We start from the raw sequence: 8,497 nt of genomic DNA, 5'->3' as shown, positions 1-8,497 counted from the left end.
AGTCGACGATTTTTTTCACCACTATTTCCTAACCTCAATTCCCCTGCAATCTCACCATCGTAGTTTTTGACGAACGCGGAGACAGTGTAAAACGTCATGGCGGGTCTACTTTCGAGCTTAGTGAAGGAAACTCTCCCAAATTATCTCTCAAATCTCCCAATTCCCGATACATTTGGAGGATGGTTTAGACTAGGATGTGAGTATCAATCTACGTGCAATACTTTTAAGCCATTTTTAGGGAATTAAACGTAATTGGGTCACGTGAAAGGTTGACTTTTTGCTTCGCGAAAGACATTGACCTCCTCGACGGACAAAAAAATATTGCAAAATCCCGTGGAAATTAGATTTGTTCCGGGACTTTTGCAATCGGGTGATGCTGGCACTGAGTCTCCCCGTAGTTTGTGCATCAAACTAATGTTATGTAACTGCCTGTGGTGCTTTTTATCTCCAGCACAGCCAGAGAATAATCTTCCAACAATAACTCGTCCGTGGGGATTATGATAAAAGCTAATTGATATTCTCCCTCTATCTTGCAGTTAAAGATTGGGCTTCTCTGGTGCCACCAACGGCTCTTCTTGCTGGGATTGGGTAATTTTCAGTTACAGAATTCATTTTTTTTCGTACATTTCTTTGCTAACCCTCTCTCTTTCTTTCTTACAGGTACATGTCGTACTTAGCATTTTGCCCACATGGACGTCCCCAGCCAAGTGGCCAGAGTAACCAAAAGATCCGGAAGCATGAAGCAAAGGTCGTAGATACGATTGACATAGAGGATATTGCTGAGAAAGCAGCCTTCTGTCGGTGCTGGAAGTCCAACAATGTACGTAAATGATCCGGGAATGCTTGAAAAGGCAAAACTTTCTTGCCTCGTCACGTTCCAAATGTTTTTTTTAGCATATTTTTCTTTACTTAAAAATATTCCTCATAAATATTAATAACTAATCTATTAAAAATATTTTTTTTTTGTTTTCTTTACAGTGGCCTTACTGCGATGGGTCCCATGGGACGCACAACAAAGAGACTGGCGATAATCTGGGACCTGTGGTTGTGCGGAAGAAAGGCAACTAAAAGCCCCCGAAGCTTCCATTCTTAAACGAATTTTTGGTTTTGGATCGCCTCCCCCCCAAAATAAGATGCGGAATGTAGTCGAATATAATACACGAGTTTGTTAATGCCGTCAACATTTAGTTAAGTACTCAATGCAATTTATCACAAAATTCCTTTCAAATAGCATTCAAAAATCAATTTACCAGAAGATAGTTGCGATAAGCTCTGCCTTGTGAGCGCCCCAAATTGTTTAAAATACAAAAAAATTAAATTTTGTTTTGGGCCAAAATTATTGATATTACGGAGATTGCAATAAAAACATTTTGCTTTTAATATTACGCAGTTCATGTAGTTTTGTGCATATTAGTATTTTTGGAAAGGAAGTTCTTGTTTTTTTTTGGGAAGAAATAAAGTAAAATTTAAAGAACTAATATTGTGTATTAGTCAATTGTTTTAAATGGTTTTAATAAAAAAAATCATTCAAAATCGAAAAAAAGAACTTCAGGTTCCACCGAGAGTTGAACTCGGATCGCTGGATTCAGAGTCCAGAGTGCTAACCATTACACCATGGAACCGTTAATATATAGCTGATCAATTTTCATCATAACACGCTCTCTTGCAAAATTTTCGCTACTACGCAAATGCGATATTTTCCATAAAATTATTCAATTTATTTTTTATTTATTAGAAAATGCATTTAATGCAAAAACTAATTTCTTTTGTGAATTTTATATAAAAATATGCGAAAAGAGGAACTGAGCTTTTGCTATTTGCATAATTGGTCTCTTCAGGGGTAGATGGCGCAGTAAAATTGTTGAATTATCATTAGAAAACTTTGTTTTAAGAATATGAAAGAAATAATAAATTTATTTTAAAGAATTAGTTTTTTTAATATTAAATTTAAAATAATAATTACAAGAATAACAAAAAGATAAACAATAAAAAAGTCATAAAATAAAAAAAATTGGCATGTTAAATGGATTAATTTTTGAATTTAATAGGGATAATTTCATTTTATTGCTGTAGTACAAATTTATTTAATTTCTTGTCTCAATTAGCGTGCAATATATTAAATAGTTGAATGAATTTAGTTTTGAGACTTGGTGAGCGATCTACCAACGGTTCCATGGTGTAATGGTTAGCACTCTGGACTTTGAATCCAGCGATCCGAGTTCAAATCTCGGTGGAACCTTCATTTTTCTCTTTAACATCCTTCAACTATCATCAATATTTTGTATTCAATATTTAAAATGAAATTTTCAAGAAATAAACAATATTACATTTAATAAAATTAATCAAAGGAGAAGTAATGAGCTTTTGCTTTTTTTAAATTTGATTAAATATGCACAGAGCGTTCCATTCAGAAGGCAATTTTTTATATTTATTTTTGTTTTAATATTGCTCTTTAATTTTTTTTAAAGACTTTAAAGAAACTTTTTATCTCTATTTTGATTTTTATTTTTTAGATTTGAGAGGATCGTTCCTTGAATTGCTAAAGATACTCAAGTCATGAATAAGGTAAAATCCATATGAGACAGCTCACAAAAAATCTCAAATTATATTTTAAATATTTTCTAATGTCTTCCAAAGTCCTGAAGAAAGGACATTTAAGGATCGAAACGTCTTCGAAATATGAACTAAACACCCAAAGAAATATTCGTGTTGATTCATTAACCCTTTCACGATATCATCATCACTATGGTCAAATAACACAGTGCTCAACAACTTGGGCTATATGCACACCCCTTTCACGATATATTGATGCACTTATAGAGGATCTTTCTCCATGAAAATGATTTTTATACCCCTATATCAAGAAAAAAAATGGTTCAAGTTTTTTATTGGCTAAAACCTCCAAAAAGAATTATTTTGTAAACTAAAAGAAAACAAAAGGGATTGATGCATTGCGAACGGGTCATTCTGTGGCCTTTAAAGCTTATTTTATCCTTTAAAAATTTAAATAAAATACTTCTTGCTTACTTCCCTTAAAATGCTTAGAGAATCCTTTCAGTTTATGAAATTCTCTGCAACATTATCCTTGAACATATTATTTGGTCCTTGTCCGCAGGCATAGCATATGAAAAAACTTGGGGTCGTCCTGCAAGTCGATGGTTCCATGGTGTAATGGTTAGCACTCTGGACTCTGAATCCAGCGATCCGAGTTCAACTCTCGGTGGAACCTTGCTTTTGCTGCATCCTTAATTTTTTTTTCATTTGAAAATTCCTTCAAAATTAGCCCTTGAAATCATTTTTATTCTCAAAGAATAAGAAATGAAACAAAGAGATTATTTATACATAAAACTTTGGTTTACATACAAATATTTAATTTTGTTTGTTTAAATTCTCCATAAATTAATTGAATGATGTTTAACACCAAATTCTTTTCAATATACAGAAATATTTAATATTAAACTTAAAATTAATCCATTTTTTAATATATAATAATTTTATATTTAAGTTAAAGGGTATAAGAAAGGTCTTTGGCCTGTTTTTTTTTTCATTTGTTAATCATGATTCTTATTAGAACGTTGAATTTATAGTTAAAAATTAATTATTTATACATCGAAATTATGCTAAAATTTTACACATTAAGATTTATTTTGAAGGGCAGCAGAAAATACCCCCAAAAAAAGGTTTTCTTTTAGTAAGACGGTTAATCCTGACAAAAATTCGTCCTTTTCCCCAAAATCTCATGATAAATTCTGCTTTGCAGTCTCCAACTTATTCTAAATTCTTTAAACTAAATCCTACATAATTAACTAAACCAGACTTACCTGTGTGTGGGGGAGTTAACTTAATGACTCTCAAGAAGGAAGATTAGGGGGCGCTTTTAATTTAATCACTATCGTAGTCATTCCCTTTTGCCCCAGCGGAATTTAGGGGTCTCCTGCTATCGTCATCGGACCCATAAATTACATCCTCATCAGAGTCATTAATCATTGAGAATGCTGGATTATCCTTGGTAATTGCTGGCTCTGTAGAGAGAAAAATAATCATTTTTTTTTTCAATTAAATTAATGAGAAAATTAATTAAATAAAAAAAAATTAATAAAAGTTCTACCGTGAATTGGACGATCATGCGGGGAGTAGACGTAGGCCATTGTGAAGAGATAGAAATTGAGAAGTCCGTAGAAGCACATAAATTGCGCTGAGCTCTTGTAGGTTGTCTTGAGGGTTGCCATAAAATTATCCTGAAGGATCCCAAAGCCAAAACGGTATATTGTGACAGTCAGGGAGATGCTGACGACAAAGAGCATGAGCAGAGTGAGGAATTTGAGGCGCATATCGAAGTATGGCATTGATCGTAGTTCCGTGTAGGCACGGAGGATCAGCAGTCCCAGGTAGAGGATGTAGACACCACCCGAGAGGTAGAAGAAGATCTTGAAGGAGGAATAATTCCCCGTGTCCACGAAATGACTATACGTGGGATCCCTGAGCTCATTGCACTTCTCCCATGTGGCCAGGACAATGGCACAGAGCCAAATGGGTGCGATAACAATGAGTTTTGGGACGTAGAATGTCAAGATGCGTCGCTCATTCTGCCGTAAGCTGTGATACATACAGAGCCAGAACATGAGGAGAGCACAGAGGAAGGTGGCCTGAAAGATGGCATCCACCATGCCTGGAAGCCAGGAGTTCATTAGGAAGATCAACGGGAAAAGAGGATCTGAAAATTGAAAATCATTTTTTTTTTCAATAAATAATTAATTCTTTGATCAAATGGGGAAGTTTCTTCTTACTGTCATAGAGAAGGAGTAGAGGAAGTAGCACTGAGATCCATTTCTGCTCAATTGACCACTGATTTGCTGAATATTTCCTCAACGTGTGAGCATACCAGCACTGAAAGGAATGCGCAAGAAGATCACAAAATAATTTCTCAAGAACTTGATAATTATAAATCTAATAAAACTCACAGTGACGATAAATGTGAAGAGGAGGAAGATGAAACGGAACCAAATCTCAATCTGTGTGAATGCCGGATTGTATGTCTTGAACTGCACATGGAAAGAAAAATGTGGCAAGATTGCAAAAGGAAATTTTCTCAAATTAGATGAACATAAAACTCACAAAGAATTTAATCTCTTTTATATTGTAGCGCCGATGCACGGATTCAAGTCCAGAGAAGCGAACTGTAACGATGTAGTGGGCATAGTCGAGGAATCCCAGATGAAGCACGGTGAATTCCTCACAGGTGTTGCGTTCACACATCAAATGCCGCGTCCTTGAGGATGATAGACAGAGTAACATGATTAATTAAATAGTTTTTAGATAAGCTTATTAAACAATGTTGCTCCGATTGGAAGCATCAGCAGATCAGCCTGGATTGAGACACAGCAGATCTGCTGATGTTTCCGGAAGTAGCGGTTGCAGCACATTACCTATTTTTAACGTTCTCCCCAAAGAGAATGGGGACAGGTTTATGTTCCGCCGTGAGTCCATCAATTGAGAGGCTCACGTGGAAGCTCTTATCGTACGCTTCATCATCACGATTGTCCGTGAAGATTTGCGCAATGAGCCACAGCTGCTGGGCGTACATCGTCATGAGGGGACTCCTCATGGTGAAGGGTCCCGTGGCCATGATTAGCTTATTCTCCACAACTGAGGCATTGGATAGAATGGAGGTAGCACTAATTTCGGTGGTTGCGGTAATTGGAGGACCAGCTAGCCCGATAAAAATACCCAAACCGAAGCACGCAAAGAATGCCAGGAACACCATCACGAATTCCCGCTTATTCATTGAATACAAACGCATGTGGACGGATCGCTCGCAGCGATCATGATGATAGGCCGGGGCGATGTATTCATTGAATTCACTGAAGAGATCACTGAATTGTGCCAGAGACAGGGAATTCCGGACACGTTGAAAAAATCCACCAGATGGAAGGTGGTACGAATAGCCCAAACCCATTGAATCCATTGCAGGATGTATAAAATAATTTTCCTTTCTCCTAGTTCAGCAAAAAAAAATTCCCCCAAAAATTAGCAATGAGCACTATCCAGGAAATTCATCTTGAAGCTTTTTCGTCTTTTTTTTGCGTCTCAAAGTTGAATTTCCTATGAAGAAGAGAAAAAAAAGAGGAACAGGTAGTGCGGTGTGAGCTTTCAAGGGCCCTCAAGAGCTTTTGTGTAGAAATATCCTTAAATTCCTTTTTGTTAAAACTTTATTCTTATTGAAGATGAAATAAAGAAATGTTCCACTTACCAATCTTTGGGATTCTAATAGAGAAGAAGTGAGAAAAACGAAGAATTTTTTAACCTTCCATCAGCTGTGGAAAACCTCATGAAAAATTATCGATTTTCCGAGACTTTCCCTCAACAATCTACTTGTCCCTGTCTTGCGCCCTTTGGCTTTTCAAACAACACCTCACCGCTAAAGAAAAAAACCGTTTCAAAAATATATTTTCATCTCTTTATTGAGTTCTCTTCTCAACAAGATTTCTTCCTTAATTATTTTACATATAGGATTAATCCCAATACTTGATGAGCCCATCCCATCCAGCTGTAATGAGTTTGCTGGGTTCATGTGGATGCCACAGACAATTTATGCAGACACCATCGTGTGCTTTCCACTTCTTGTACAGCTTTGTTGTTCGCCAATCCCAAATGTAGCATTTCCCATCACCGTCTCCAGAAACCAGAAAACTAAAAAAGAAAATTTAAAAAAAAATTAATAATTTTTAATAAATTGAGAATTTTCTGAAAGATTCATTGAAAGAAAAAAAGAACTCACCTCATATCAGGTGAAAAGTCCAAACTGCAGGCATATCCAGCCACCATGTGTCCCGTAAAGGTCTTCTTGCGATTCATCTTGAAGCGATTTAGAGCTGAGAAGATGACAATCTTATTGTCGAGACTCTGACAAGCGAGCCATTTGTTGTTGGGCGAGAGTGTAACGGAGGGCATCGAGTGCATTGTCGGGTCAGCAATGTACTTCATATCCACCGGAATATCCCATTCCCACACCCTCAAGCTCTTATCGTCGGATGTTGTGACAAATCGTCGATTCCCATCGACAAAGGTAATGGAATTCACAGCTCCGAGATGCCTATCGTACTCCTGGACAATCTCACCGCTTCTCGTGTCCCAGCAAATGATCTTCTTGTCCGACGTCCCAGCCACAAAGAGGTACTGCTTGTTGTTGTCTGGGTAGAATTTGACACAGAAGGGAATCTTGCGCGAGGTGAAGCGTGACACCACCTGGCCAGTTTCCGTGTCCCAGAGCTTTATGTACCGATCATAGGCAGCAGAGAGGAATTGCGTGCCTTTGTTGTTGAAGCAAATATCCCGTACAGCTTGTCTGTGCCCTGAGTAGGTTTGTACGCAGCGTCGCTCTCCGTAAACTTCCCACAACTTCACCCGGGTATCCATGCTGGCGCTCAAGAGGAGATGACCTGTGCGCGGGAAGAGCCGTATAGCCGCTATACCCTTCGTGTGTCCCTGCCACGTGTGTATGTGTGATTTGGGCAGGAAGCATTGAGACGGTGGAGCGTCAGAACGCAAATTCACACCAACATCGTGAGGAGCATGCAAGAAGCTGCGTCCCTGATAGTCAATGGCATCCTTAATGTGCAGCACAGACTTCTCCTCAACAGGCTTCTCTTCCAGCAACTTGCCGCGTTTGTGCTTCTTCGACAGCAACTCCTCCAGTTCGGCTTTCTCCTGTTCCGTGGGCACAGCGACTGTTTTCTCATCCTCAAACTTCCCCCATGGCCCCAGGAATCCATTAATGTCCTCGGGTTTGTCATTCCGGTGCCTCTTTCGTTTACTCTGTGACGTTGGCAGGGTGGCGGGTTCAAAAACTGTCTTACCATCCGTATCGTAGGCAGCCTGAAGATCACCCACGTAGCTCTGCCCGTCGCATCCTTCCCCATCCACCGATGGATCCAATGCGTACCCGAATGTGTGAAAGGTCCTTCGTTGATTCTCAAACTGAAACGCACTAATATGTGCCTTCTCCACGAAGCCACACAGCATATTCTTTGTGGCACGCATTTGGTCAGTGAGAAAGGGGTTTTCCGGACCCTTCACTGGCGCAAATAATTCATCGTATTTTGGGTTATACTGCAATTCTTTCGTTGCTGGATCCACAACTCTCGACACGCTGGCTTCCTTCTGCAGACAAATCAATTGAATTATTCATAAAAATCACATTTTCTCAGTGAAAAATGGAAAATTTTCCTCAAAAAAATACTCACCACGGGAATTACAGTTGGGTTAGAGCAGACAGCGATGGATTTTGCAAGTGAAAATTCACTACTTCCGATGGGATTTTCAATCTTTTCCACTTGCTCGGCATTTTGCTTTGTGTCTTCTGAATCACTTCCTGTTTCACTTCCACTTCCATAGCCCTGGAGACAAGCTAAACTTGCCATTTCTTCTTTTCTGCGATGTGAAAAACAAATCCACAAACGTAAATAAAATGTGACGGCTGTCAAAATGTGACGTCTGT

General features: G+C 38.4%; 3 protein-coding genes and 3 non-coding genes across 6 annotated transcripts; 3 read left to right on the top strand and 3 right to left on the bottom strand.

Moving 5' to 3' along the window:
* Positions 1-58: 58 nt before the first annotated feature.
* LOC129786765 (CDGSH iron-sulfur domain-containing protein 2 homolog) lies at positions 59-1,478 on the top strand. Its single transcript, XM_055821982.1, has 4 exons — positions 59-196; positions 537-588; positions 661-820; positions 979-1,478. Exons 1-4 carry the CDS (start codon positions 97-99, stop codon positions 1,066-1,068), a joined length of 402 nt encoding a protein of 133 aa, XP_055677957.1. The 5' UTR covers positions 59-96; the 3' UTR covers positions 1,069-1,478.
* A 72-nt stretch (positions 1,479-1,550) lies between these two features.
* On the bottom strand, positions 1,551-1,622 carry Trnaq-cug (transfer RNA glutamine (anticodon CUG)). The gene has a single exon. It is a non-coding gene; the product is annotated as a tRNA-Gln (tRNA).
* A 545-nt stretch (positions 1,623-2,167) lies between these two features.
* Positions 2,168-2,239, top strand: Trnaq-uug (transfer RNA glutamine (anticodon UUG)). The gene has a single exon. It is a non-coding gene; the product is annotated as a tRNA-Gln (tRNA).
* A 918-nt stretch (positions 2,240-3,157) lies between these two features.
* On the top strand, positions 3,158-3,229 carry Trnaq-cug (transfer RNA glutamine (anticodon CUG)). Its single transcript has one exon. It is a non-coding gene; the product is annotated as a tRNA-Gln (tRNA).
* Positions 3,230-3,282: 53 nt separating this feature from the next.
* LOC129786761 (transmembrane protein 181) lies at positions 3,283-6,360 on the bottom strand. Its single transcript, XM_055821977.1, has 7 exons — positions 6,251-6,360; positions 5,427-6,102; positions 5,116-5,269; positions 4,962-5,042; positions 4,788-4,887; positions 4,109-4,714; positions 3,283-4,022 (listed from the first exon to the last, which is right to left on the bottom strand). Exons 2-7 carry the CDS (start codon positions 5,963-5,965, stop codon positions 3,883-3,885), a joined length of 1,620 nt encoding a protein of 539 aa, XP_055677952.1. The 5' UTR covers positions 5,966-6,102; positions 6,251-6,360; the 3' UTR covers positions 3,283-3,882.
* A 74-nt stretch (positions 6,361-6,434) lies between these two features.
* LOC129786759 (pre-mRNA-processing factor 17) lies at positions 6,435-8,489 on the bottom strand. Its single transcript, XM_055821974.1, has 3 exons — positions 8,244-8,489; positions 6,779-8,160; positions 6,435-6,690 (listed from the first exon to the last, which is right to left on the bottom strand). The coding sequence occupies exons 1-3, from the start codon at positions 8,418-8,420 to the stop codon at positions 6,513-6,515; spliced, it is 1,737 nt and encodes a 578-aa protein (XP_055677949.1). The 5' UTR covers positions 8,421-8,489; the 3' UTR covers positions 6,435-6,512.
* Positions 8,490-8,497: the final 8 nt, after the last annotated feature.

The sequence above is a fragment of the Lutzomyia longipalpis genome, chromosome 1 (assembly GCF_024334085.1).
Source record: "Lutzomyia longipalpis isolate SR_M1_2022 chromosome 1, ASM2433408v1".
In the NCBI taxonomy this organism is placed as follows: domain Eukaryota; kingdom Metazoa; phylum Arthropoda; class Insecta; order Diptera; family Psychodidae; genus Lutzomyia; species Lutzomyia longipalpis.
The sequence above is the reverse complement of the archived record's forward strand: the minus strand, read 5'-3'. Positions and strand labels throughout refer to the sequence as shown.

Excerpts from the sequence above, each read along its gene's own strand:
- LOC129786761 (XM_055821977.1), bottom strand. The coding sequence starts at position 5,965 with ATGGATTCAATGGGTTTGGGCTATTCGTACCACCTTCCATCTGGTGGA. Across the intron at positions 5,270-5,426 it reads GGGGAGAACGTTAAAAATAG|GACGCGGCATTTGATGTGTG; the intron begins GTAATGTGCTGC and ends ATCATCCTCAAG. Across the intron at positions 4,715-4,787 it reads TCTACTCCTTCTCTATGACA|ATCCTCTTTTCCCGTTGATC; the intron begins GTAAGAAGAAAC and ends TTCAATTTTCAG.
- LOC129786759 (XM_055821974.1), bottom strand. The coding sequence starts at position 8,420 with ATGGCAAGTTTAGCTTGTCTCCAGGGCTATGGAAGTGGAAGTGAAACA. Across the intron at positions 8,161-8,243 it reads ACCCAACTGTAATTCCCGTG|AAGGAAGCCAGCGTGTCGAG; the intron begins GTGAGTATTTTT and ends ATTTGTCTGCAG. Across the intron at positions 6,691-6,778 it reads GACTTTTCACCTGATATGAG|TTTTCTGGTTTCTGGAGACG; the intron begins GTGAGTTCTTTT and ends TTTCTTTTTTAG.
- LOC129786765 (XM_055821982.1), top strand. The coding sequence starts at position 97 with ATGGCGGGTCTACTTTCGAGCTTAGTGAAGGAAACTCTCCCAAATTAT. Across the intron at positions 197-536 it reads AGGATGGTTTAGACTAGGAT|TTAAAGATTGGGCTTCTCTG; the intron begins GTGAGTATCAAT and ends TCTATCTTGCAG. Across the intron at positions 589-660 it reads GCTCTTCTTGCTGGGATTGG|GTACATGTCGTACTTAGCAT; the intron begins GTAATTTTCAGT and ends TCTTTCTTACAG.